The following is a 27,457-nucleotide window of genomic DNA, read 5'->3' on the forward strand; positions in this document are numbered from 1 at the left end:
CGCAACCTGTCCCAGCCCACCCGGACCCCTGCCGCCCCACAAGAGCCGCAGCCCACCTCTCCAAGATGTCCAAGGTAGCCAAGTATCGCCGGCAGGTGAGCGAAGACCCTGACATCGACAGCCTGCTGTCCACCCTGTCCCCCGAGGAGATGGAGGAGCTGGAGAAGGAGCTGGACGTGGTGGACCCCGACGGGAGCGTCCCCGTGGGGCTGCGTCAGAGGAACCAGACTGAGAAGCCGTCCACGGGCGCGTACAACCGGGAGGCCATGCTCAGCTTCTGTGAAAAGGAGACCAAGAAGCTCATCCAGAGGGAAGCGTCCGTGGATGTGAGTGGGAAGGGGGTGGGGTGGGCGGGGGAGGGGGCGCGATGCGGCGGTGGGGGCGCGCTTTCCTGGGAAGCAGACTCCCTGTTGGCAGAGCACTGTCACCGCCTGCACCCCTCTTCGCCGTCTCCTGGAGCAGAGGCCAGGTGTGCCTGGGCACCAGCACCCACGCATCACGCGAGGCTGCTGGCTGCCAGGGGGCGGTGGCACCCTTGGGTGGGCTCTGTCAGTTGCCTCCTCCTGGCTCCGCACACCTGGCTGTTTCCTCCCGTTCCTCCCACCCTGGACAGTCTCCTGCCAGCCCCTCTTAGTGGAGCAAGGCTCACTTTCCAGCCCCGGCTGCCTCGCGGCCTGTGGACCATGTGAGGCGACAGGTCAGCTGGGCGTCCCAGGGTGGGCTCTGCGCCTCCACCCACGGCTTCCGTCTCCGTCCCAGGGGTGTGGGGTGTGTGCTTTCTGGAGGGGCCTCTGGAGGGGGCAGCCCCTCTTTTGGGGGTTGGGCCGCTTGGCTGCAGGATGAACTGTTTCCCAGCCTCTGGGTGTTCAGCGGCCGGGAGGGGACAGAAGAGGGCAGGGGTTGCTGCTGGCCGTGTCCGCCGCTTTGGGCCGGCTTCCGCAGAGTGGCGTTCTGTTCTCCTGGGTCTCTGCCTGTGATCACAGGGGGGCTTTCTTGGGACGAAATAGCCTGGCCTCGCCGGAGGGTGACTTTGTCCGGGTCAGGAGTGTCTGGTGGGAGACCCTGCTCAGCGACCCCCGGCCACTTCTTTGTGTGCCCTCCGCTGAGGGGCCCGCCCAGCTGGGACAGCAGCCACAGAGCCCATGGAGGGCATGTGTGGCCCCCTGAGGGTGGGGAGTTGGGGCCCCATCTCTGCCCTGCTCCCCGGCCTGGGCTCAAAAATTTGCCAAGATACTGGGAGGGCGGGAGCTGTTCTGTGTTATGCAGAAATATCAAATCGTATGCTGGGCACCAGGAACTAGCAGAGCAATAGCATCTTAGGTCAATTATACTTCAGTTTTAAAAGTCGGGGAGCCTAAGGGGAGCCAGGAGCTTATTATCTTGGGGCAAGGTCCAGGCCCAGCTCTGTGGTGCTAGGTAAATGCTAAAACCCCGAAGGGAAAGGCGGCGGGGTGGGACACGCTGCAGGGGCTGTGCCTCGAGGGGCTGTCGGGACCCACGGGAGGGGAGTGAGTGCCCCTGGCACTGGTGCTGCTGTCCAGGCCCCGCTGGGCCCCTCAGTCCCAGGCCTGAGCTCTGAGCCCACGGCTGCAAAGGTCTCCGGCTGCACAAAACAGTCCTGATCCGAAGCAAGGCGTTCAGGCCGCAGAGCCGGGAAGGGCTCCCATGCACCTGGAAGTTCCTCCGGCGGGAGCTGCCCATCCTGGCCGGCCGTGGGCACCAGGTGGACACTCGTCTCGCGGGCAGAGCCCGAGTTGGGGGACACGGTGGTGCCTGGTCGGGGAGGTGCCCCTGGGCTGTTTACCTTGGGAAGAGGCCCTCAGGCCCCCAGCGCCTTCTCCAGGCTAGGCTCCTGGAGGTGGGCAGAGTCCCCTGTGTCACTTGGGGGTGGGAACATGGGCAGGAACCTGGGGCATGGCTTGGTCAGCACGCTTAGCCAAACAGGAGCCTGGTATGAACGTGGCTTTGAAATACCCAGTCTGAGGACCAGTGTCCCTCGCTGAGACCTGCCTTGGTCTCCTCGTCCCCGCCATGGGGGCCAGTGTGACCAGCTGGTCCAACTCCTGGGCCAGTGTGAAGCCAGAGGGACTGAGGCACGCAGAGCACTTAGCGAGCTGGGGGGCCGTGGACACGCGGTAACCGGCGCTCTGACCTGGTCAGCTTGCCGGGTCAAGGGGCCCGGGAGCTGGGGAGCCAGCTGGAGGGTCAGGGGACCGGCGACCGGCGGGCGGGGCAGGGCTGGGGTGCCTCTGGAGGAGAGAGTAAGGCTCCGACTGCGACTGACCTGATGACAGTGTTGAGGCTGTGGGTGTGCTTGTGAAAGGATGCTTGTCTTCTAGATGGGAATACGAAATACCTACGGGAGAAAGCCTGCTGGGGTAAGGGAACTTGTTTCAAGGACTGTGGCAAGGGGACTGGGCAGAGTGTCCACTGGAGGACAGGTGCGCGTGCCGGAGCTGCTGGGAGACTGCGGGGCGCCGTCGTGTTCGCCTCTCTGCTTCTGTGGGTGTGCTTGAGATTTTCTGTAGTAAAATGGTGGCCGTTTTTTTTTTAATAGACAGAAACCAAGAGTGGAAGGCGGGCCCAGCCTGCATCCTAAGCTCTGGCTCTTCCTGAGACAGGGCCCTGGACAGGGCCCCCAAGTTCTGTACACTGGCTGTCGGGTGGGGGGGGTCTAGGCTGTGGCAGAGACCTTGCTCTGCTTCTCCCGCACCGCCTGCTTCCTCTGGGTCAGCTCTCATCTGTCCTTGGGTCTCAGGCGCCACAGCCTCCAGGGAGTCTTCCCTGATTTCCCCCGCCCCCCGCAGGGTCCGGCCCCTGTCTGATCTGAGCGATCCAATCCCAGGCGTGCCCACCTGATCCCAGCCCATGCTGCCCTCCTGCCACGCTGTTTCTGAGTCTGCCGTCTCATGCAGCTCCTGTGGGTCTGAAGGACAGGCTAGCTCTGTCTGGAGAGCAGGGGTCAGCAGGCCCCTCCCTCCCCTAAAGCCGGGGTGTGGGGGGGTGCCGCCCCTGTCCTCCTGCCCAGGTAGGAGATGGCCGGCAGGTGTGCAGCCAAGAGTTCAGTGAAACCCTAGTCCCAGCTCAGGTTTCGGGAACCGGATCCCACCGGTCAGCTGCGTGCTCTCTTTCCTTCCCGAGGGGGAGGGGACCTCCCACCTGCCCCTTCGCACCCCCACGTGGCAGGGCCGGGATTAGCACCTGCGCTCAGCCAGGAGCGGGCAGCTCAGCTGGCCTGGAGGAGGCCTCGGTGGGTTCCCCCTTGGGGTAAACTCCAGAACCGACCGGAGGCCCCCCGTGAGCCACTGCGCCCACGCCTCCACACTCACTCGGTCGCTGCCCCCACAACCCCCAGCTCCAGACTCAGTCCCCCTCAGTGTCCGCAGTACCCCCGCTGGGGGATGTGGAGGAGCAGGGCGGCCCCAGCCCTTAGGCTGCCCTTTGCCGAGAGCCCTGGGTGGCACGGCTCCTTGCTTAAGGAGATTAACCCCGATGGGTACACAACCAAAATAGCCTGGAGGCCAGGCAGAGGGGAGGAGAGGGGATAGGAGGCGGGCACCAGGCAGGTCCAGGTCCCACCCTGGACCGAGAGCTGCCTCCACCCGTCCGGGCTGAGAAAGAGCCACTGACCATTTCTTAAACTAGGTGGTGGGATCCGGGTGAGTTTGTTTTAATCACTGTTCTCACTCATGTGTTATGTAGTTTCTTCCGTCTATGTAGAATATTCAGTTTAGTGAATTTTGAGCAAGTGAAGCTTGCTCACAGCCTTCGACTGCTCCTGGGGGCTGCTCCTCCCCAGCAGGGGTTCAGCTTGGTCCAGGGGATAGAGGGGAGGGGGCAGGACCACGGAGATCTGACGCTGGAGAAGCCCAGCAGTGCTGGGGGCGCAGATGGGCAGGGTGGGATGAGTGTCCCACTGGCCAGCAGGAGGTTGCTACCAGCATCGGGCAGGTGGGGGACTCAGGGTCCCCAGGGTGGGAACAGAGCCCACACTCACCGTCTGCCCCCCACCCAGGAGGCCGGAACATTTGTGTCAGACCACAGCTCAGCTGGGCCCAGGGTGCTCGGAAGACGGGGTCCAGGCCACTGCGCTCACAGCAGCCGGGGGAGCAACAAAGCATAGCTCAGTGGAGGGGGTGGCGGGGGGGTAGTTACTGCTCGACGCCTGCCAAGTTGGATGAGCAGGAGTAGTCTTTCCAGATCATTCTGAGCTTGTTTACTAGATCGCTTCTGGTGTAGCTGGTGAAGGAAGAAAGGGTCTGGATTCGGAGTCTGTGCCCCCAGGGCTGACTGGGGTGGGGGGCGCCGCTGGTGTCTGGAGCCCGAGGGGTCTGGGCGTGACTCTGCTCCGGCCCCTGACCAGCTGGAGAACTCAGCTGCTCCCCTTAGGAAGGGAGCTCATACTCAGTGCTCAGAACTTCCTGGACCATCAGTGTGGCTCCTTGAGTCAACAGCGTTACCTGTCAGATGACCTTGGAGGGGACCGTGACCTTGGAGGGACTGTGATGGGCGCTGGACATGGCACAGAGACTTCCCCTACCCCCCCAATCCTGCAGATTTCAAGCCTGGGTTTGCGCCAGATCAACTTTTTCTCAATCTCTCATGAGGTCACACAATGCCCTGCTGGGGGCAGCGAGGGGCTGAGGGTCGGTGTCCGGGAGGCCAGTGGGAGGAGAGTGTTTCATCACTTCCTGCCCCCCCCCCCACCCCATGGCCTGGTTCCTTGAGCCTCTGCCTAATTATTTCATGCTCAAGGGCCGAGTCCCAGGGCTGGATGCGAGTGGGGCGGGGGAGCTGGAGGAGGTTTTGACTGTGACCCCTCCTTGTCTCTGGGATCCCTGCAGAAAAGACCCCCTGGTTGTCAGGACGCTGTTCACAAACAACTAGGAATTGGACACCCTCCTGCCCACACCCTCCGCCCCTCTCCCACCCCCACCCCCAGGGGGTCCTCGGCCCTCCGCCTGTCACATCCTCAGCCTGTCTTCCACGTCCCACGCGGGGCCAGCAGGACCCCTCCTGCCCTGAAAGGAGGACCATCCCAGCACAGAGGGTGGCAAGCTGGACGTCAGGGCAGGATCTCCAAAGGCAGCTGGACTGGGGCTCAGACCTGCCCTTTGCTCTCTGAGCCCGGGATGCTCACCCACGAGACAGAAGTCATGCCCATCACCAGTCACAGAGGCACGCGGCAGGCTGGGGGCTGGGGATCTGGAGCTGGGGCTGGGGGCGCCACCCTCTCTCCAGTCCCTATAGGCAGGGTTCACGGACCGTGTTTGTGTTTCTAAGGGGGCAGGCAGATTCCACCACATCATTAACTCTCCAGCAACCACGTGAGTTCCTAGCAGGCACTTTCTAAATCCTGGGACACAGTAGTGAGGAAGACGGAGGGGCTGTGGTCCTGAGCTCATGTTCTAGTGGCTGAGATGGACAGTGCTTGTACAGACCATTCACAGCATCTTCACACAGCACAGGTAACATCTGTTTGTTGTAAAGAATGACCTAGTTTTAGGAAAGCGTGTAGGACCGACCTTCTTGGTGGGGGAGATTCCAACCAGGCACCAGGGAGACATTGCCCAGAGGTGACAAGCAAGCAGGCAAGGGGTGGACTGAAGGGTCAGCCACAGGCTATCCAGAGGATAGGGCAAACGCAAGGCCTGCAGCGGGAGCAGGGACAGCCGTCAGAGGCCAGCCAGGCCTGTGACTGGAGTAGGGGAGCCCTGGGCCAGGGCATGGATGAGACTGGGAGTAGGCTGGGTTCAGGTGAGGTGGGGAGGGGCTCAGGAGGTATAGGAGGTTCAGGCAATGCTGGAGGGTCAGGCAATGCAGGAGGTTCAGGTGATGCTGGAGGGTCAGGCAATGCAGGAGGTTCAGGTGATGCTGGAGGTTCAGGTGAGGCAGGAGGTTGAGGTGATGCAGGAGGTTCAGGCAATGCAGGAGGTTCAGGCAATGCAGGAGGATCAGGTGATGCAGGACATTGAGTTGATGGAGGAAGGTCAGGTGATGGAGGAGGTTCAGGTGATGGAGGAGGTTCAGGCAATGCAGGAGGTTCAGGTGATGCAGGAGGTTCAGGTGATGCTGGAGGGTCAGGTGATGGAGGAGATTCAGGTGATGCAAGAGGTTCAGGTGAGGCAGGAGGTTCAGGCAAGGCAGGAGGTTCAGGTGATGCTTGAGGTTCAGGTGATGAAGGAGGATCCGGTGATGCAGGACGTTGAGGTGATGGAGGAGGGTCAGGTGATGGAGGAGGTTCAGGTGAGGCAGGAAGTTCAGGTGAGGCAGGAGGTTCAGACAAGGCAGGAGGTTCAGGTAATACTGAAGGTTCATGCGATGAAGGAGGGTCAGGTGAGGCAGGAAGTTCAGGCAATGCAGGAGGTTCAGGCAATTCTGGAGGGTCAGATGAGGCAGGAGGTTCAGATGATGCTGGAGGGTCAGGTGACACAGGGCATCACAGGTCAGCCTGGGGAGCTCCCGGTGGGTGGGATGGTGTTGGAGGGTTTTGAGCAGGGGAGAGATGTGATCTGATCTCAGTTTTTGGAAGCATCCATCATTCTGCCAGCTGCATTGTCTGCAGGAGGACAAGATTGGAGCTGAAGGGTCTGGCAAGAGCTCAAGGATGGTTTGGGGAGAAGTGCTTAGATACGGGAAATGCTCTTCAGGTAGCACAGCCAGCCCTGACTGAACTTTTGGGGTCCAGAGAGGAGTGGGGGGCCCAGTCCGGTCTGACCCAGGGGTACATCTGGTGCTGTTTATTGACGTGAGCTGGGGTTTGAGGTGAAGGGTGCTTGATGAGTTCAGCAGACCCCACAGGGAGTGCTGGGTCGGCAGGTGCAACTCCGAGTCGGAGTCTGGGAGCCCGAAAGGGGAGGTGATGCCGAGACTCCTGAGCCTGGAAGAGGCACTGAGGGAGCAAATGTGGGCCAAGGACCCTGTCCCTCCAGCAGGGACTCTGACTCACCAACGTTTCGGGTGCTCGAGGAGGAAGAGGGGCCCTGAAGGAGCCTGGGGAGGGAAACGGGCTCACGGGCTTGGGGCGGGCGTACCCGCTGCTTCCGTTCCAGCTGAGAGACGCAGTAAGAGGAGAACAAGAGGCGCTGTGATCACTGGCAAGACGGGAGCCACCAGCACCCGGACAAGATGCGTGCGCGGGCACGACTGGGGGCTTCCCTGGGGTCCGGGGTTATGACTTCGCCATCTAATGCAGAGGGGTGTCGACTCCATTCCTGGTCAGGGAGCCAGATCACACATGGCTCTGGGTCAAAAAAACAGAGCGTAAACAACCGAAGCAGTATTGACACAAGTTCAATAAACACTTTAAAAATGGTCCACATCCAAAAAAATCTTAAAAAATAAAATAAAATAAAATAAAGAGTGGACTTGAGGAGGATGCAGGGGAGCGGGGAGGCCTGCAGACAGGACCTGAGAAGCTTCCTTCCGACAGGAAGTGAAGAAATGGGCACCAGTCAGGGGTCAACATGGATGCCAGGAGTGTTTGTTTAAAAGATGGGCTGTTACAGCGTGTTCTGTGCTATGAGGAGGGTCGGTAGTGGGGGAGACCCTCAGGCACATACGTACTGTGGGGTGGGGGGTCGCCTCCCACACTGAGGGGGCACAGCGTGGCGAGTGTGGGGAGCGGCAGGGAGCTCGGCCTCTCATGTGTGGCTGGGTGCCCGTGCTGCTCTGGGGGGCATGGGGTTGCCGACCAGGGGCGACTGGTGGGCAGGAGCTGGGAGGCTGTGGTCAGAGGCCCCGAGAGAAGTGCTCAGTGGTTCCTGTATGCCAGGAAGACACGAAACGCCCCCAACGGGAAATCCGGCCTGTGAGTGCCAGCAGCACCAGCTGCCAGAGCTGCCCCCAGGCCCAGCAGTCCATCGCCTCCAGGGCACTGATCCCTGTCTCCAGGCCACCATGCCCAGTGGTGGCCAGGGGGGTGGGCCAGGCCCCAGGCTCCCTCCCTGCCGGACGGTCACTAGTACGCAGCCTCGAGGGAGCTCCGAGCCTTAGACAGCTTCACTTTCTTTCTTCCTTTTATTCTTCAGCATCTTGTCTATGTCTTCTGGACAAGAATGGAGTTTTTTCTAGCATGTTTGTATTGAAATATAAAATACATACAGAAGTGTACAAAACATGAATACAGATTTCCCCGATTCTCACAAAGTGAGAGAGAGCCAGTGTGACAGCACCCCCACCCCAGCCCTCCTCCCTGCCCCAAGGATTTTGCCCGCTTAGAATCATATTTTAAACTGTAGAGTGTGTCCTGTCATCCATCTTCACATTTGTGAGACAGCCATGCAGCTTTGTTTGATTTTCACCGTCACTGCCGTATCTCCTTGTAAGAGTTTACCGTGATTTACTTGTCATTGAGCAGTTGACGGGCGCATGGCTTGTCTCCACTTGGATGGTGTTACAGACCATGCTCTTATGAACACTTTTGCGTGTTTTTGAGTGCCCCTATGATTTCATTTCTGTTGGAGACAAGCCTACAAGTGGAATTGCTGGAACACAGAATGCGTAATGGAGTTTCCATCTCTTTACTGCTGAATGGAGGTGATCCTACTTAGCCTGGAGTCTCTGAGGTTGGGGCAGAAAAGCTTGCAGAGGTTCTCACCCAGTGATCTGTGGACGGCAGGCATTTAGTCACGCGATGGCCCTGGCTGTCACTTCCCCGGGAGCCCATCTTTGAGGGCAGCCGGATGCCTTTGCATCCTGGGGCACCACCTGCCTCATCGCAGGCCAGGCCCTCTGCTCAGACCTGGAGCTGCACTGAGGCCCCGGGGGTCAGTCTCTCCACCCCTGGACTCTCTCGGAGAAGGAGGCCTCTTCATCCAAGGCAGCCAGACCCGCCTCCGCGTTCAGACCCTTCAGCTTCACCTCCTTCCCCGTGTAGCTTCCGTCTTAGTCATTCTCAGCGTCGACCTCGCTTCTCACTCTTGGTCCCTGCCTTCCGTCACCCGCCTGGATGAGACTCACCCTCTGGCCCGCCTGCCCAGCTGCGTCTCAGACCTGGAGAGAACCACACGGCGGCTGTGTCAGGGTGTGTCAGGGCCACTGTGGGTGGAGCGTGGCCTCAGCCAGGCCCTGAGCCCCCTCTGTACTCCCTCGCTTCTTACAGAGTCAGCCTCACCCCAGCGCTCCACACCCCCCAGACCCCGGGGTTCCGAGCAACTGGAAGCCTTCGGGTGAGAATAGCCTCACGTTCCTCTTCTGCTTCCTCCAGACCCGTCGGCTTCTGAGGGCGTAAGGGCCCCGCCTCCCGTCTCACCCGGGAAAGACGGGCCAGCTGCCGGGTCCTCCAATACCCTGCGCCCCACACGGCTGTCTTCTCTCCAGGCCTGCTTCTCTCTCTGTCTCTCTCTGTGTTTCTGTCTCTGCTCTCTTCCTGCCCGCCACCCCCACAGGACCTAGGATGAGCTCCCCACCCCCTGGGCACCCTCCTGGGCACGTTGGCTCGGCGGGTCTGGTCCGTATGCTTCCTCTGCCCCCCGACTCCGCCTCGCCCCTCGATGCTCAGACCAGCCCTCTGGCTTCCTTTCCTCTCCAGCTGCTCCCGCCCACCTTCCCTGGGGTCCAGACTGCGTTGTGCGCAGGGCCTTGCCCTCCACCCAGCCTGCCCGCCCACTAGCCCAGATCTCCATTCTGAGTCCAGATGGTTCACTTGCCTCCTGGACTCTTCAAGTGTCTCAAGTTCAACTGGTCCAAGAATAAATTAATCATCAGCGCCCTGGAGCCTGTGTCCCCTCCGCCTCTGTGCTCTGCTGAACAGGGGGTTGCCTCACTCTCTGCTGTGCCCCCAGTTCTCCTGGCAACAGAACCCTGATGCCCTGGCCTCCCGGCCCCGTCATCCACCCCGCTCCCCACCCCCCATCCCTCCCCACTCCTCTGTGTGCAGGGCCGGCTCCACACACACCCACACACAGCCGAAGGCTGAGGGGACAGAGGAGGAATGAGTGAGTGCCCTTCTCTTCCTGCTTGACGGGACTTGCAGAAGTTATCAATTCATGTGTGCTTTTTGGAGATTATTGGAAAACATGACTTTGTGTCCAAAGCCTCAAATGGAGAGAGACTTGGCGTGATCCCTTTTTTCCAGTTCCTGTAACAATCTGTGGAGTCATTCACGAGTTTACCCCCTGGGGCCCCCGCGCCCGGAGAGGCCCAGCCCTGTGTCCCCCTCGGTTTGTTCTGGACAGAGTGAGCCTCAGCGACTCAGTTTTAACTTCCATTCTCTCCTTCTCTGATTGTCTCTTACCGCCCCGCCCTCCCCCGCCCCAGGGACCCGAGGTCACAGGCTGCATATTTAGCCAGACCCACCGAGTTCTCCTCTGATCTCGGGGCCCCTGAGACACACTGAAGAGGGGATTAGCGACCAGCTCCACGTTCAGCCGGCTGGGCCGTCGGCACCCGTCACCGGCTCGTCCTGAACTGTCTGCAGGACCTGGCGCTTCGCCTCTACACCCGGAGCAGGAGGCGGCTCCTGCAGAGAAGTGGCTCCAGGCAGGCCACCCCTAGAGCCCAGCGCGGCCTTGTCATGGCCTTGCAGGCCTGCCCACGGAGAGGCTGGGGTCCGGACATGCCGGTTCTGACCCAGGCAGGCACGCCGTGCCTCCTGAAGCCAGACGGTGAGGCTGGAGCGAGCAGGGAGCAGGCCCTTAGAGACGAGGATCAGATTTCCCTCCAGGGCTCTGCAGGAGGACCAAGCCCTGCAGAGAATTAACCTCACGACTATTTCCTCAGTTCTCCCAGAGATGCTAAATAGCTGGTCCCGTTCTAAACACAGAGGGAAGAAACTAATTCCCTATGTACGCTGGACGCCTCAGGGCATTCTCCTGCAGTCCCCACGGATGTGGGCGGACCATTTGCCTTGACCTTTGATCTCTGCCCCAGAAGGGGTGAGCTGTTTTGCTTGTACCAAATGTCCCCAAGATGGATCATCTCCCCTACTCCAACGGCAGAGGACTCCTCCTTCCGCGCGCTGCCCCTGTGCACTATTTGGAGATCATGCGCACTATTGCTGAGCCACCAGGACAGCGTCCACTAGTGACCCAAATGCCGAAGACACCAGTGTCCAGCGGCCGGGGTTCCTGCGAGTTGGGGGAGGCGGAGGCTTTGTGTTTTACTCCCTACCCTGTCACTGGAGGTGCTGCTTCTTCAAAGAATAATTTATTTTAAACTTTTTATTTTGCATTGGGTTATAGCTGATTTACAATGTTGTGATAGGTTCAGGTGGACAGCAAAGGGACTCAGCCATGCGTGTACACGTATGCATTCTCCCCCAAACTCCCCTCTCAACCAGGTTGCCGCAAAACATCAAGCAGAGCTCCCTGTGTGCTGTGCGTGGGGAACCGTGCTGGTTGGTTATTCACATTAAACACGGCAGTGTGCACCTGTCCGCCCCAAACTCCCTGAGTAGCCCTCCCACCATCCTCCCCCAGATCCCTCCCTGAGTAGCCCTCCCACCATCCTCCCCCAGATCCCTCCCTGAGTAGCCCTCCCACCATCCTCCCCCAGATCCCTCCCTGAGTAGCCCTCCCACCATCCCCCCCCAGATCCCTCAGGCTCCTTTCCTGACCCTGTGAGTCTGTTTCTGTTTCCTAAGGAAGTTCATCTGTGTCATTTCTTCACAAGATTAATTTATAATTGTGGTGTCATAAGGCTTATTATGCTGCTGCTGCTAAGTCGCTTCAGTCGTGTCCGACCCTGTGCGACCCCAGAGATGGCAGCCCACCAGGCTCCCCCGTCCATGGTATTTTCCAGGCACGAGAACTGGGGAGTGGGTTGCCATTTCCTTCTCAATGCATGAAAGTGAAAAGTGAAAGTGAAGTCGCTCAGTTGTGTCCGACTCTGTGCGACCCCACAGACGGCAGCCAACCAGGCTCCCCTGTCCCTGGGATTCTCCAGGCACGAGCACTGGCGTGGGTGCCATATAGACGATATCAAAACACAGGGGAAAGAGAGGAAACAACCCGTGACTCCTGCCCCGTTAGCTCAGCGAGGCAGCTGTGGTCACGTCTCGGGGGCAGGTGTGCGCACACGTTTTCTTTTGTCGCTGAGGTCACTTCATGCACAAACACACACACTCACACATGTGGTCTCCTGCTTATTATTATTACTCTTTGCTTATCACTTGATAGTCGTCACTTTCCCACATCACTAAAAGTCCTTCCTGAACATCACTTTCAGGGCCATTACCCTCCATTGTACAGCTGGGCTGAGCCATTTGCCTATATTTGGACATTTCCATGGTTTCCAATAAATGCACTTTCCAAGTCCCCAAGTGGATCCTGGACACAGGCTCCTTCCCTTGGCCTTTGGCATCCGTCCCTGGAGACACGGAGCCAAACCCCAGGATAAACAGAGCTGTTCACACACTGTTCCCAGCTGAGCCCCGTGGACAGATGGGCGAGACAGACTCGGGAAGGAGAGGAAAAACAGCCTGGACGCGGGAGACTCTGGGGCTGATGCTCGCCCCAGGATGGGAGACGAGCGGCTCCCCAGAGCTGTTGGTAGAGGCTTGAGGTCCTGCCGGGCGGCAGCTGCTCACCCCGGGACCGGGTCATCTCTGCAGTGTGAAGGGGCAGCCGCCCACCCTGGGACCGGGTTGCCTCTGTAGCGTGACGGGGCGGGCGAGCGGGCTTCTCTCGGTAGTGGGAGCAGAAAGTTGTTCCTACTGACAGAGAGGACAAGGTTCCAGCCTGGGAAACTGCAAGTGTGGGAAGATGTCAAACGGGACACCCTGGACACCCTCCTACTTCTGAGAACCCAAGGGCCCCCCAAGGCCCCAAAGCCCAGGCACCAGTTCCCACCCCAGAGGAGCAGAGGACGGGGTCTCGGCCCCGCAGCCGCAGGCAAGCTCTGCGACGTCCTGGGACGCCGCCTACCAGCCCCAGCCGTCTCCCACGGGCTTCCCCACACACCACCTGAGTTCCCTCGCATCAGTCTTGCAGTGTAGACAGGATAGGCAGGGTTTAGCCTGCTTGTCAGACACAGGAGCCGGGGCCAAGGAGGTCAACCAGCTGCGACGAGGGAGCATCTCCAGTGTTTCCTCCTGACTTCACGTCAGCAGGAGAAAGAAGCCTCTCGACCTCCATTCAGGGCCTTCCCTCGAGCTCGGTGCAGGCGGTGTGCCTGCCGTGGCAGGGGCTGCGTCTGGACCCGCTGGCCCGGCCGCCTCGCCCTCAGGGGTCCCGGGTGGGCTCCTCCCTGACGCAGACCCAGAGCTCCGCCAGCTCCCACCCACCCCTAAGGCCCCCCAGCTGTGGTCGCTCCACTCGCCCCTCCCGTGACACTGGGTCACTGAGGGTCTTTAGGAGTCACACGAGCCCTTGCTACTTAGGCTTTGATGCTCATCACAGATGGGGAGGAGCGGAGGGAGGAAACCGCCCACACCAAGCAGGTGCAATCACTCTGGACTGGCCCTGCTCCGCATGGGACTGGTCCCCGTGCAGGCTGGGGCGGAGGGCGACAGTCATCAAACTCCTAGGGCTCAGTGGGGAAGAGAGTATGAAGCATCTCATCAGGAATTTTATAGTGATCACAGGTAGAAATAATTTTGGGATGGGTTTAAAACATTCATTTTTATTGATGCTTTTAAAACACAGGATTTATTAGAAAACCTTGTGATCACCCCTCCCTGTGTGTGTCCCTCGGGCATATCTTCACAGAGACGAATCTGCCGTGGGCCGGGTGTGCACATGTGTGTGCCCACTGGTGCGTGTTCTCGGGATGCTGGGAAATGGCAGGATAGGATTGATTCAAGGTTGTTCAGTCGATGCTCAGAAACATCGATCTGTAAGGTTAGTGACTGCCCCTTCTAATTCAGGGACACTGACACTTCAGCACACACATTATTCAAGTTCACTTCGCTTGTTTTCTTTACTTTTTTCAACGTGGCTACTAGACCATCGAAGGTCAAGGGTGTGACCCCCATTATGTGTGCACTGGATTTGTTGCCGCTGTTTAGTCACAAAGCCGTGTCCGACTCTTCTGCGACCCCGTGCTGTGGGATTTCCCAGGCAAGAATATTGGAGTGGGTCATGGGCTGGTCTAATATAGTATTTTCAAAAACGGTCCCAGGCACATAGGCTCATTTTATATATTCAGTTCTTTGTCTAGTCTTTATCCTTTAGAAATGAAAGCAAGAGGAGATAAACACAGTGTGTAAAATAAGATTTTGTTCAGTATAACCTTTCTATCATTGTTTCTGTGATTAAGAGGAAGACCTCTTCTAATTATCGTTAAATTTTTATTGTGATAATTCATATACCATAAAATTCAGCCTTTTAAGTGTGCAATTCGGGGGTTTTTTAAACTAATTCACTAAGCTGTGCTACCGACTCCATTCCCTAATTCCAGGATATTTTCGTCAGCCCCAGAATAAAGCCCGCACCCACCGCAGCTCCTCCCCAGCTTCCTGCCCCCAGATCCCGGCGACCCTCCCTGTCTCCATGGCTCTGCCAGTCCTGACGGTCCCTGTAACGGAGACGCACAGCACGGGTGGTCTCGGGGGCTGGCCCCTTCTCCTTACCGAGCTTTCAGGGCTCACCTGCGTTGGATACAGCACTTTATTAGTCTCATGGCTGAACGGTACCGGCTTGTGTGCGGACAGCGCACTGAGTTTGTCCATCAGCAGCGGAAGGATGTCTGTGCTGTCTCTGCTTCTGGCCTCTGTGAGCTGCGCCGGTGGTGAGCGTCTGCGTGTGCTCTGGCCTCTGTGAGCGGCGCCGGTGGTGAGCGTCTGCGTGTGCTCTGGCCTCTGTGAGCGGCGCCGGTGGTGAGCGTCTGCGTGTGCTCTGGCCTCTGTGAGCGGCGCCGGTGGTGAGCGTCTGCGTGTGCTCTGGCCTCTGTGAGCGGCGCCGGTGGTGAGCGTCTGCGTGTGTTCTGGCCTCTGTGAGCGGCGCTGGTGGTGAGCGTCTGCGTGTGCTTTGTGCGACGGGTCTGCGTGGACTGAGGCTGTGTGTCACCTAGGGCTGGGCTTGCTGGGTCAAAGGGCGATTCGGGGACTGCCAGCGGCCTTCCAGAGTGCTGCAGCATGAGCTGACTTTTCCCGCAGCCATCCTAGCTGGGGAGAAGCTCTCCTCAGCGGCTTTGCTGACCTCAGAGGACACAGGTTGACTTCAGGAGACAAGGTGGCCTGCCCTCGAATGCCCGCCCTCTTCCTGGCCCTCCTCCAGTCGCCCCTTATCCTTGTGGCTTCACTCTTGCTCCCACATTTGCCACCCCCAGATCTGCCTCTCAAGCCCAGGCCTCTCTCCCGAGCCATCTGGCTTACAGGTCACACTGGGTCGTCCTGGACCAGGAAGCCATCATTTCATGTTCCCCAGCCCCCACCCCACCCCCACGTCCCCCAGCCCCCACCCCACCCCCACGTCCCCCATCCCCCACCCCACCCCCACGCCCCCCAGCCCCCCTACTCCAATCCTCCTCCAGATGGTTTAAAGCATCACCACCTCTCCAGCCAACTGAGATGGAAGTCCTGAGACCAGTCCCCACTTGACCAAAACTTGTCTGCTATGCTGAGTGGGCGTAGAATTCGCCTCCTTGTGGGCACTGCTCAGCCTTAGCCCAGGTCATGTCGTGCAGAACTGTCTCCCTGGCACACAGGCTGACTGGCCCCTCCCATGTAAACATGCGCCTTTCCTTCGCCTGTCCTGTGAGGCCCACGCGTGCAGTCTGGGGTCTGCAGTGACCTGGCCTCAGGGTGCAGTTCCGGGCTCAGCCTCTCCAGGTGTAAACCCCCAGGCGTGCTGTGCCCCGTCGGACCGTCCCACAGGAGCGTCCTCGCCTGCCTCCTGTCCCAGCCAAGCCTCTGCAGGGGTTCCCTGGGAGGCTCCAGTCCCATCCCCTGCATGACGAACAGCGAGGCTCCCGTGTGCCACAACTAAACAAACAGACTGGAAAACTAAGTGGCCCTCGCCAGTGAGTTCCGGACTCTCGGATTCAGCCTGCCAGGGGTGGACGTGGGCCCGCAGGGCCCGCGGGGCAGAGGGCAAAGCCACTTGTTTGTTTCTACAAGCGCTTCCCCGGTTTCTCCAAAAAAGGGTTTGCTACAAGCTTCTTGCCATGAGTCACCAGACCAGTTGGCCAGAGACTCAGGTCCCTGAGGACCGCAGAAACACCAGGCCGGGCCTTCAGGGTCAAGGAGCCATGGCCAGACCCTTGCTTCTGCCCAGGAGGGGGCTCCGAACCGTCCTGGGGGGCGTCCTGCCTGGGGCCGGCCCAGCACAGCCATGGCCCCCACCGACCGGAGCCCCCTCCTCTGCAGGGAAGCGCCCGGTGACACCAGACGGGCCCTCCCTTCTTTGTGAGGCTCTCGGAGCTCCTGGCAGGGGTCAGGCCCCAAAGTTGCCCCGGGCAGGTCTCCCTGCCCTGGTTGGCAGTTCCTGTCTCTCTCATGGAGTGCTGGCCCTGAGGACACTGGGCAGCCAAGGGGTAGAGTCCGCTGAGGTGCTCTGTGTGAGGGCCGGGCCGCCCCCTTTTCCAGAAGCTGCTCTCCGTCCCTCCACTCACAGGGCAAAGTGGATGCAGAGCTAGCCTGGCCGCAGGCTAAATGTTGTAGACGGTGCCCTGGGGCCCAGGTCCACAGCCTCCCACCATCCGGGGAAGTAAAAATGAACTGTTTGCACTGGCCTAGGAGGCGGTGCCCACACCCCTCCAGCCCTTCTGGGAGGCCCGATATTTATCACTGACTTCTTAATCACTGGAGCTGGGCCAGGCAAGGGTCGGGCTTCATGGAGGGTCCCGGCACAGTGCGGCCAGGCTGCGTGATGGGGTCACCGGCCACCTTTGTCCCCGCCCACCCCCCGCCCCTGGCCTAAGGTATCTCGGCTTTTGCTTTTTTCTTTTTCTATGAAACTGAAATATTTATTTGACAGCACTGGGTCTTCGTTTTGGCAAGTGGGTTCTAGTTCCCCAGTCAGGGATCACACCCAGGTCCCCTGCATCGGGAAAGCAGAGCCTCAACCACTGGGCCACCAGGGAAATCTCGGAAACGGAAATATTTAAAGGCAATTTATTTTGTGTGTGAAACAACTTTTGTTTTTTTTCCTGATCATAAAAGTAATTCAGACCTTATCTGTTTGTTTGGAAAAATGTTAGACGGCCAGCTCCTAATACACACCGGATAAACCTGGCGGAACTCAAGGGCTGTACTGAGACCCCTCACGGTTAAGGCTGGGGTGAGAGTTTATCAGCAAAGAGGAGCAGGAGCCTTCCGAGCAGTGGGAGCAGCTCTGCAGAGGCCCATGGCGGTGCTCTCCATGGCGGTGGCAGGTGGGCAGGCAGGGGTCACGGTTTCTCCCATAGGGGCCGATGGGGGGCTGGAAGGTCCGTGCCCAGAGAGGCCCGAGGCTGTAGTGGGAAGTGGGACCTGGGGAGGGCAGGCCCTGGGAGCGTCTGCAGCGACCCTGGTGACGGCAACAGGAGCCTGGACCAGAGGTGCACGAGGGGGCTGAGGGGTCGGGGGTTAGGCAGTCGAGGCAGGACCTGGCTTGGGTCCAGCGACGCCCCTTCCAGCTGAGCTCAGGCTCCTGGAGGGTCCCGGTCAGGCAGGTGACCCGTCTCACTCTTGCCCACAAACCTTCCTTGGCAGTGATGGGGTGAGAACTGTCAGTGGAAGGCGGCTCCAGCCCAGAGGGGAGCTCCCGGGAAAGCAGCGGGGAGCCAGCCGGTGGGCGCCTGGCCTAGGGGTCCGGTCCTGAGGTTCACGGGTCTCGTTTGGAAGGGCACGCTTGGTCTCTCCCCACTGCTCTGCCTTTCGGACAAAGCGGTAAAGGCTGAGCATGAAATGTCAGATGGAGTAAGGTGGCTGTCAGGGCCCGGCCTCTGGCCTCCCACTGCGCCTGGGGTGGCTCCTGTTCACAGGCTCCTTCATGGCCGTCCTGGCGGCAGCTCTGAGCTGCTGGCCCATCTGCCTCCCAGCTCCCACCTTCCCCCGGCTCTGAACGTCCTGGAGACTGGGGCCTAGCCAACCCAGGGCCTCTGGGCTTCTGCTGGGCTGGGCCTGCTTGGGGGAGGCCATGAGGAGCACAGCGGCCCCCTAGCTGTCTGTCTTTCCACAGGACTGCGGGCCCCCTGTGTCCTCGCCCAGCAGCCTGCCTCACTCTGCCCACACGTCAGACCCATGGCCTCAGTGGTTCTGGGCTGCAGGAGTGGCGGGTCAGGGTCCTCAGGACTGACCACCCAGCCCCGGTCATCCCGTGCGGCCCTCCTTACGCACACAGGCCCTGGGCGTTTCTGTCTCAGCGCCCGCCGTGTGGGAAACTAACACAGCAGGCGGAGATGGGGGCACAGACCCACTCCTGCAGCAGCTGAACAAGAAGCCCGATGGCTTCCGACCTTCGTTCCCACCAGGCTGCATGCCCCTCTTGCCAACCTACCTTAGCAGAGGCCTGGGCACCCCCCCAGTCTAGACGAGGCTGTGGGCACCTCCCCAGTCTAGACGAGGCCGTGGGCCCCCCACCCAGTCTAGATGAGGCCGTGGGCACCTCCCCAGTCTAGCAGAAGCCGCGGGCAATCTCCAGTCTAGCATAGGCTGTGGGCACCGCCCTCCAGTCTAGACGAGGTGTGGGCACCCCCCCCAGTCTAGAAGAGGTCGTGGGCACCCCCCCAAGTCTAGATGAGAAATCCAGGGGGACCAGGGATGGGACTGCCCCCCGCGTGTCCCCCACCCCTCGGCTCCTTGGGGGACTCCCGCCCTGCCATCCCCACACCCCAGGGCTGACCCTCCATGTGTCCCAATCTTGGGAGCCCGGGTACGTCCTGTGCTTTGGCCACTCCAGGAAGGGTGGCGAAGAGGCAGGAGATCTGAGCTTGACTGCCAGCTCCCCTTGCTCCCCTCCTCCAACACGCCATCCGCAGAACCTGGAAAATGTTAGCACTAACCCCCGGAGCCTGCTCACCCTGTGCACACTCTGTTCAAAAGTGGCAAGTGCTCTGTGTTTATCTCTGAGGCTCTATGGTGATGCGACGGTCGTTCGGGCAGACACAGGCTCATGGGGACAGTGCGGCCCATGGGGATAGTGCAGCCCGAGACCCTCAGGGAGGCCATCCCAGGTGAGGCTCCCGAGTGTCCTCCTGCTGAGCCTGAAGCTCAGCTCACTCTGCCTGCCTGGACAGACAGCTGGACAGAGTGCTCAGGAGTAGCTGGACGGACGGCTGGTGTCAAGGCCTCAGTGCAGAGTTTGGGAAGCAGGATGCTGGGTGGAGGGGAAGAGGTTCAGAGCCCAGGGCTGGAGGCCTGGCCTCCACGGGGGACTGTGTGGTCTTGGGCTTCAGCTTCATCTTGTGTGAACTGGTGACAAAGACAGCCTCACGGAGCCGCGCTGGGGCGGGGGCAGCCACCGTCTGGACAGCGGGTGTCAGAGGTTCCCTGGCTGAGGGTTCGGAGAGCAGGGTGTGTGTGTGTGGGGGGTGACAATGCCCTCCACACGTGACCGAAGCTGGGAATGCTGCCAGGGTCCTCACTGGCAGGACGCTGGGGGTCCCCCCCATCCTGGCCGGGCAGTCCCCAGGTGGCCCTGCTAAGCCCAGCCCCTCCAGGGCAGCCCCTCTGAGCCCCTTGCCCGCAGTCCCTGGGCTCAGAGCCCGCCAGGCTCCAGGATGCCCTGGCACGAGGCTCTCCTCTGTGCCCGAGGGGCGCGCATTCCAGGGCAGGCCCGCGGGTGGAGCCAGCACACGGCCTGTCCACCCACGGGCGGCAGGCTGGGCCCAAGCCCTCCCCTGGGTCCATGTGGACTGCTAGGGGACGATGCCCCCAGCCGCCCTCCTGACAGGCCCTGACCCGGTGCGGCCTCGTGCCGGGAGCTGGGAACGTGGGGCATCCCGGGCCTCAGACAGTGAGGGAAGGCTCCATGACCCACAGTGCGGGGCCCAGAGCCCAGCCAACCATGGAAACCCCACTCCCTGCCCCGCTTGCGGGGGCCAACCAGCCGCCAGTTACGGGCTGGAGCTGAGCATGTGTACAAGCCCTGAGCGCCCCAATTATGCTTCCAAGGAGAATGCCTGCCTTCCCTGGGGTCCCCCAGCTCCAAGCCGGTAGGGTTTCCTGCAAAGCCAGCGAACGCTGCCCGTGCAGCAGGCAGAGTTTTTTCCACAGCCCCCGGGCCTGCGGCTTTCTCCAGGAAGCTCAGCTGTGGCAGAGCCACAGTTCGGTCCAACGAGCTGGCCTCGGCCTCCCCTGAGGCTCCTGCCCACAGACCCCCAGGGACATGGGCACCTCCACCCCCCCAACCCCCAACCCCAGGAGCACCCGGAAGAGCTTCCCCCAAGGCAGCGGACTCCCTCGGAACTGAACTTCGGGCGAGCCCAGGCTCCCGTGCCTGGAAAGCAAGGGGGCTGGAGGGAGTGAGCACCCCAGGTCCCCATAAGTCCCGGCCCTGCGCTCCCCCTTCCTGTGGTCACATCAGCCCTCCAAGGGAGCTGCCCTCCCAGGGACCAACAGGGCCCCCAGCCTGTGGCCAGCTCCCCCCATCGCCCCCGTCCTGCCCTCCCGAGTAGACAGACGACCCTGACGGCTGCAGGGACTGACATCGGGGTCCTCAGGGGCCAGAGCCTCACAGGAGAATGGGGTGGGGCGGACATGAGCCCAGCTGTGAGACCCCGAGGGGCTGGTGGGGAGGGTGGGAACAGGACAGGAGGGAGAGCTAGGGGGGTTGAGCTCGGAGCAGGAAGGCCCCCGGGTGCTCTCCCAGGGCGGTGGAGCCAGAAGCAGCCCGGGAGAAGAAAGGCTGACATCTAAGGCGCCCTGCCCTACCCCGAGGCTGTCAGCGCCCCCAGGACTTCGGTGAAGGCTGGGGACAGAGAGCTGGCAGTCGAGTCCCTGCCCCTGACACAGACCCTCAGGCCCCCACGGCCCTGGGGACACAGAGCGTCTGGGCAGCGTCTCCGGGTCCTGCTGGGAGGGAAGGGCAGTGGTCAGCCTCGCGGCCGTGCCCCTCCTGAGCGAGCAGAGCTGGTCCTGCACCCCTGCACTCCCACTCGCTTTGGAGATGTTCCCCAGGCTCTCCTCCCTCTGGGGGCCTGCAGACGTCTCCTGTAGGTGTCTCGGGCCAGGACCACTCCTCCTCAGGGGACAGGTCACAGGAAGGACAGAGAGGACCTGGGCTTGCAGGGCACGTGTGGGTGGCCAGGCCTGAGCGAGGGTGGCCATGGGCAGAGGAGGGCTTGGCCTCTGCCCCCAGGGTTCTCACCTCTAGGGACCTCCTGACAGACAGGCTCCCTCTGTCTCCTACTTTGGCAGTGCAAGTGGGAAAGGCTCCCTGTCCAATCAGACAAGACTCCAGGAGACAGGGCAGCTGGGGCCCGAGGGTCACAGACACTGCGTCCCGCCTGCCGGAGACCTGTCGCCGGGTCCTGGCCAAGCGAAGGTGCAGACCAAGGGCCTGAGGGACTCGGGAGCCAGAGCTGCTTCTGACCCTGACCCTGACCCACTGCAGGCCTCTGCCACGCTTCACAGGGCCTCAGAGTTTTTCCGAGGTCATCCTTTCCACTCTCCTGTCTCCAGGAGGAAGTCCCAAATCACCCCTGTGGCTTCCCTCGACCCGAAAGCATCACTGCCTAGCCTCGTGCAGAGGCCTGCAGACCTTTGCCCATGGAGGTCCTGTCCCCCCACCCCACCCTCCCAGTGGAGAGGCCCGGAGCAGAAGCACAGCAGGATGCACCCCCAGCTCTGGGCTGGCTTCTCCTCAGATAAGCGGGGAGGAGCTGCTGCCCAGAAACCAGCCCTGCAGGGCGCGGGCCACTTCTCCTTTTAAGGCAGCATCTGCGTCCTCAGCCCCAGCCCCATCATTCCTGACTGTGTGGAGGAAACGATGATTAATCAGTAACCCCCGCAGCCCCTGCCACCGCCTGGTTTTCATTAGGTTCTTTTTAAAGGGCTGGTGCAGCCCCTCTGGAGCAGACACGCAGCAGGACCCAGTCCAGGAGGTGTGGGGGAGCCCGTGAGGACAAAGGCAGGGGGAGTCAGAACACGGACCTGCTGGGGGCGGGCGTGGGCACCAGGAGGCAGGCTCACCCCTGCTGGCAGCGGGGATGGGGGGCTTTGCCCCACAACCCCTGGGGAAGGTCGGAGGTTACATCAACTTGGGGGCCGCTAGTGAGACAGGCTGCAGCCTGGGTTCTCCTAAACACGGGGTGAAGCCAGCCAAGCTATCTCTCTGGATCCCCAGGTCCCCCTCCCTAGGTGAGGCCCGTGAGCACTGTGGGAACTCTGGGGGCAGCGGGCAGCGGGGCTGCCCATCTGGGGGCCTCACCTCCGTCTGGGGCCAAGGGCCCCAGGCCCAGCCTCAGCCTAGGTCTTCGAGTGGACAGCATCCGTGATGGAGCCACTCTGAACCTGGGGGGCCGGGGGGCCAAGGAGCTACCTGGCCAGGCTGTAGGTGGGTGGTCTGAGCATCCTAAAAGGGTGACTGCAGACACCCCCCACACAGCAGGCCCCTTGCCCACCTTGTATTTGCAAGCTTCTCTCCCCCTTTTGAATCAAGGCACGGTCACACCCGTCCTGCCCAGGCTGAAGCTGCTCTAAAGGGTCACCTGGTTCCGCGAGCCCAAGAGTGAGTGGGTGGAGGGGGGGCCTCCGGGCTGTGCGGTGACCCAGGCCTGCGGGGCAGGAGGAGGGAGTGTGCATTCCAAGGCCCTGGCTCACCAGGCCCCGTGCCGCACAGAGGAGCCAAGGATGCTGGCTTCTAAATACACCCCGGGCCAGTCCCCTGAGGGCTGTACTCGCGGCCCAGAACACAGTTTCCACGGGACCGAGCAGTTCCCCTCTGGGGGCGTGGCGGGGTGGGGAGGCTCAGAATGCGGTGGTGGGCTTCCAGCCCCCCAGCGGCTCCTAGAGACAGCACATGTCCCAGCAGTCAGGCCATCGTCCCCCTGCTAAGGGCACGGGGCATCCAGGGTGCCAGCTGCTCTGGAGTCCATCACACTCAAACAGTAAGCCTAATAATTCATCCTAGGCAACTCAGCTGCTCCCATGGCTCTCAGAATAAGGTGCTGACTTCACGCCCCTGCCTCCAGCTCAGCACAGTGGCCCCCCACGCCGCCCATCTCAGCAGGACCCGGTGGATCCCAGGCTCCTCACAGACAGCAGTGGTCCTTAGCAAAGTCCTTACTGGGAAAAGAAGGGAAATAATGTGGGCTTCTCAAAAAGCCATATATATGTGATATAAAGGAACATCCCATATTGTTACCGTCAGACCACAGTCTTCAGGTTATAAATAACCAACCCCTGAAAACTTCACAATGTCTATACAATTTTTTTTTAAAGATGTCATATGCACTTGGTTTGCTTTTAAAATAGTAAATAAAAACTTAATAAGGTCACCTGGAGAAGGAAATGGCAACCCACTCCAGTACTCTTGCCTGGAAAATCCCACGGATGGAGGAGCCTGGTGGGCTACAGTCCATGGGGTTGCAAAGAGTCGGACACGACTGAGCGACTTCACTTTCCCTTCGTAAGGTCAGCTGAGTCAGGAGGTTAACTTCCTTCAGGTAGGAATGCTGGTCATAACAGATTTGATTTTCTGTGGATTCTGTTTCCTTGGGCACTGCCAGCTAGGTCGTTTGTCATCTGAGGTCACTTAGAATCCACACCTGTGGCGTTTTCTGGGTCAGCATGAGGGGTGCGGGGCTGTACCTGGGTGGGCTGCCCCCCTGTGCCCTGTGGACGGACTGGCTGTCCCTGTTCTCCACTCTGGATTCTTACAGGCGTCTCCTGATGAAGGTGCTTCATGATAGCTCTGAAGGAAATTTCTAAACAATAAAATGTGTGTCGCAAATGGAAAACAAACAAACAAAACCACGGCCTGGGAACCGCGTCTGGGAACGCGCCCCTTCCCTCCTCTGACCCCAGGCCCGGCTGCCACGCTGCTGGGGCTCGTGGGGACTGTGGGGCGCAGAGCCCCCTCCCCTCCCCTCTCTCGGCTCCCGAGCTGGGCGACTGGGCAGAGCGCCTTCCAGGGCTGAGATAGGAGGCGTGGCGACCATGCCTTGACTCAAAAGGGAGAGATGTGCTCGAAAATACACACTTCTTTGTTGTTGGGTTCCTATTTCTGCGAAATGAGGATGGTAGGCAGGATCTGTAAATATCCCTAACTGAGAAAATAAAGCACGATCGGGCCTTTGTTGCTCTCTCCAACCATTTTTTCCTTTGGAAAAGTCTTGGCTGTAAAACCCCAGGATCTGAGACTCACTTGACCTCCTTGGAGCCAGGCAAGGCCCCGGGGCTCCTGCCCAGAGCACAGGAAACATGGATGCCCATGAACCCAGAGATCAAGACAACTGATGCGTGAATGAATACTGTAAAAAAATCAAGTGTCATGCAAAAAAATCCAAAGATGGACAAAAGAGTAAAATCTCAAGGAAACATAGCAGCAGCCTTGGGGACGTTCCCCTTTGCCTCAGGTTGCAGCAAGGCCGAGCAGGTCCCCCGTCCCAGCTGCCCGAGACAGAGAGGGTGGCTCTGGGCCTGAGGTCTGGGGGTGAGGGCTGCAGCCTCCAGGGCTCCCTCCGGGACCTCACAAGGCGGGGTTTTGAGTCCGATGTCAGCGGGGGGCTCCGCACGCGACCCCAGCCCCACAAGGGGCTGTCAGCGGAGACCGTCCGGAGGTCCCCACACTGTCCCTGGGCGCCTTCCTCTCTCTCTGCAGCCAGCTCCTCATGTTTATTTTTCTTTTCTGCATTCTTAGGAGGGCAAGCAAGTGGAGACCAAGACAGATGCGAAAAAGGGAGAAGACAAGGGCAGAGATGCTGGCAAGAAGCCCCTGGGCCCCAGACGGGACTCAGACCTGGGGAAGGAGCCCAAGAAGGGTAGCATGAAGAAAAGCATCTCGAGGGACAAGGACGAAGCTGACGGCAGGAGTGCAGAGAGGCCCAAGGAGGAGAAGCTCGTCAGGGGCCTGGAGAAGGGCCGGGTCAGGGCCGTGGTGGACAAGAAGGAGGCCGGGAAGGAGGGGCCGGCCGCCCCCCGGAAGGACGAGGAGAAGCAGAGGAATGTGAGCAGAGACAAGGGCAAGAAGGGCGAGCAGCCCGAGGCGGCGAGCAAGACGGCAGCGCCCGAGAAGGCCAAGGGGCCGCGGACGGGCGAGGACACCCGGGCGGAGGCCCAGGAGTCGAAGGGGGGACGCAGGGACAGGGCCGCCAGGCCAGAGGACGAGAAGGCCAGGAAGGAGGAGCCCCACGAGGCAAAGGCCCCCCGAGAAGACAGCAAGACCCCAGTGCCAGAGAAACCCACCCCTGGTGCCCCTGCGAAGCCTGCCGACGGGCCCGCCAAGGCCGAGGAGGAGGCGACCCCCAGCATCTTCGATGAGCCCCTGGAGAGGGTGAAGAGCAACGACCCGGAGGTGACTGAGGTGAATGTGAACAACTCGGATTGCATCACCACGGAGATCCTGGTGCGCTTCGCCGAAGCGCTGGAGTTCAACACGGCCGTCAAGGTCTTTGCCCTGGCCAACACGCGGGCGGACGACCATGTGGCCTTCGCCATCGCCATCATGCTCAAGGCCAACAAGACCATCACCAGCCTGAACCTGGACTCCAACCACATCACCAGCAAGGGCATCCTGGCCATCTTCCGGGCCCTGCTGCAGAACAGCTCCCTGACTGAGCTCCGCTTCCACAACCAGCGTCACATCTGCGGCGGCAAGACCGAGATGGAGATGGCCAAGCTGCTCAAGGAGAACACCACGCTGCTCAAGCTGGGCTACCACTTCGAGCTGGCTGGGCCCCGCATGACCGTCACCAACCTGCTCAGCCGCAACATGGACCGGCAGCGGCAGAAGCGGCTGCAGGAGCAGCGGCAGGCGCAGGAGGCGCAGGCGCAGGAGGCCCAGGCGGGGAAGGCGCTGCTGGAGGTGCCCCAGGCCCGGCCCCCCGCCCGGGGCTCCCCCAGGCCCTCCCTGCAGCCACCCCCCAAGGCTGCTCCCAAGAACTCGCCGGGCAAAGGGGGTGCCCCGGCCGTGCCCCCTCCACCGCCGCCGCCCCTGGCGCCCCCACTCATCATGGAGAACCTGAGGAACTCGCTGTCCCCGGCCACCCAGCGGAAGATGGGCGACAAGGCCCTCCCCGCCCAGGAGAAGAACTCCCGGGACCAGCTGCTGGCGGCCATCCGCTCCAGCAACCTCAAGCAGCTCAAGAAGGTGGGCGCTCCTGGCCACAGGGCGAGGCTGGGGGGTGGACCTGCACTCCCTCCAGGGCATCTGTCCGTCCTCCCAGGAGCTTCCTCTAGCCCGTCCCCCATGTTTCTCCCGCAAGTGGAGAAGCACCTTCAGACACTTCCTTAAAGTCTTCCCATTCCCCAGGCCCACATGGCCTTTGTTTTAGAGGGGTTCTAATCCCCTCTTAGAACCAGTCAGGCCCTAGAGGTCAGGTCACCCCAAAGGTCTTCAAGAGATCGTCCGTCCCTGGAGAGCCGGCTTCTCAAAGCTCCTCCTCCAGGCTGACCCCACCCCTCCTGACCAGGTCCCTCCTGAGACACAGTGCAACCTCGACAGTCCCCCCAGTCATCGGATGGCGTCAGGTTTTTACAGAAAAGGGAAAGGGCCTCTTCTGCCTGCAGCTCCTCTGTTTGAGAGCCCAGGAGGAGAGGAGGGCAAGGCATCCCAGGCCCCCCTGGGGCCCCCTCCTCTAAGCCGTCTGCTCTGCCCTGACAGGTGGAGGTGCCCAAGCTGCTGCAGTAGGCCCGGGCTGCCGGCGCCGCCCGCCACGCCACACCTGCCCAGGCCCCGCTTCCCAGGGCCGCACGGACCCCGCCCACCACGCCAGCTGCCCTGCTCTGGACATCCCTGCCCTGCTCTGGGGGAGCTGGAGGCCGCGGCCACTCCACGAAGGGTATCTTCTCCCCTCGCTTCTTTTCTTGTCTCTGGCGCTCTCCACCACTGTCTCATCCCTGGAGCCGGCGGTTCTGGACGAGAAGAGTCCTACTAGCACGTGACCGAAAAGACGACACCCCTGGAGCCTGAGTGGCTGGCCAGCTGCCAAGGCCTAGGAGCTGGGAGGGGGGGTCCCTCAGGGGTCATGCGACGCATGGGCCCACTGCCCCCAGGGCCAGGATTCAGGCCTCTGAGGAGCCCTGGGGGCAAGCCCGCTGGGCTGGTGGCTCCCTGTGTGGGGCAAGGGTGTAAGACTGGAGGGCCAAGGGCTCAGGGGAGAGGGTGGAGGCGCTGAGGATACCCCAAACCCCTCCCCGCTAAGCAGAGGACTTGAGGGGCATGGCCTGGTGGGGGGTGGGCTGCGGCAGGGGGAGAGGACAGACAGCCGCTGTACCTGAAGACTGGATGCCAAAGCAGACGTTCCCTCACACTCACCTGCTGCTGTTTCAGATAGCTGTGATCTGTCCTCCGTGAGATTTTATAATATATACGAGCCTTCAGCTGTGAGTGGCCGTGCCCACCTGGGTGCTGTCCCCAGAGTCCTGGCGCTGACCCCTGCTCGGGAAGCGCAGACTCCCCACCCTGTCGAGCCGCCCACACGGGAGCTC

At 60.9% G+C, this 27,457-nt stretch overlaps 1 protein-coding gene and 1 long non-coding RNA gene across 2 annotated transcripts; one reads left to right on the forward strand and one right to left on the reverse strand.

The window, feature by feature from the left end:
• LMOD1 (leiomodin 1) lies at positions 1 to 27,349 on the forward strand. Its single transcript, NM_001083715.1, has 3 exons — positions 1 to 326; positions 24,669 to 26,117; positions 26,631 to 27,349. Exons 1-3 carry the CDS (start codon positions 66 to 68, stop codon positions 26,655 to 26,657), a joined length of 1,737 nt encoding a protein of 578 aa, NP_001077184.1. The 5' UTR covers positions 1 to 65; the 3' UTR covers positions 26,658 to 27,349.
• Positions 13,544 to 15,347, reverse strand: LOC112441886 (uncharacterized). Its single transcript, XR_003029851.2, has 2 exons — positions 14,531 to 15,347; positions 13,544 to 14,108 (listed from the first exon to the last, which is right to left on the reverse strand). It is a non-coding gene; the product is annotated as an uncharacterized lncRNA (long non-coding RNA).
• Positions 27,350 to 27,457: the final 108 nt, after the last annotated feature.

This window comes from Bos taurus, chromosome 16, assembly GCF_002263795.3.
Source record: "Bos taurus isolate L1 Dominette 01449 registration number 42190680 breed Hereford chromosome 16, ARS-UCD2.0, whole genome shotgun sequence".
Classification (NCBI taxonomy): domain Eukaryota; kingdom Metazoa; phylum Chordata; class Mammalia; order Artiodactyla; family Bovidae; genus Bos; species Bos taurus.

What these genes read in the sequence shown, in the direction of transcription:
- LMOD1 (NM_001083715.1), top strand. Translation starts at nt 66, where the DNA reads ATGTCCAAGGTAGCCAAGTATCGCCGGCAGGTGAGCGAAGACCCTGAC. An exon ending in AGAGGGAAGCGTCCGTGGAT is followed by an intron (nt 327 to 24,668) that starts GTGAGTGGGAAG and finishes CTGCATTCTTAG; the next exon opens with GAGGGCAAGCAAGTGGAGAC. An exon ending in ACCTCAAGCAGCTCAAGAAG is followed by an intron (nt 26,118 to 26,630) that starts GTGGGCGCTCCT and finishes CTGCCCTGACAG; the next exon opens with GTGGAGGTGCCCAAGCTGCT.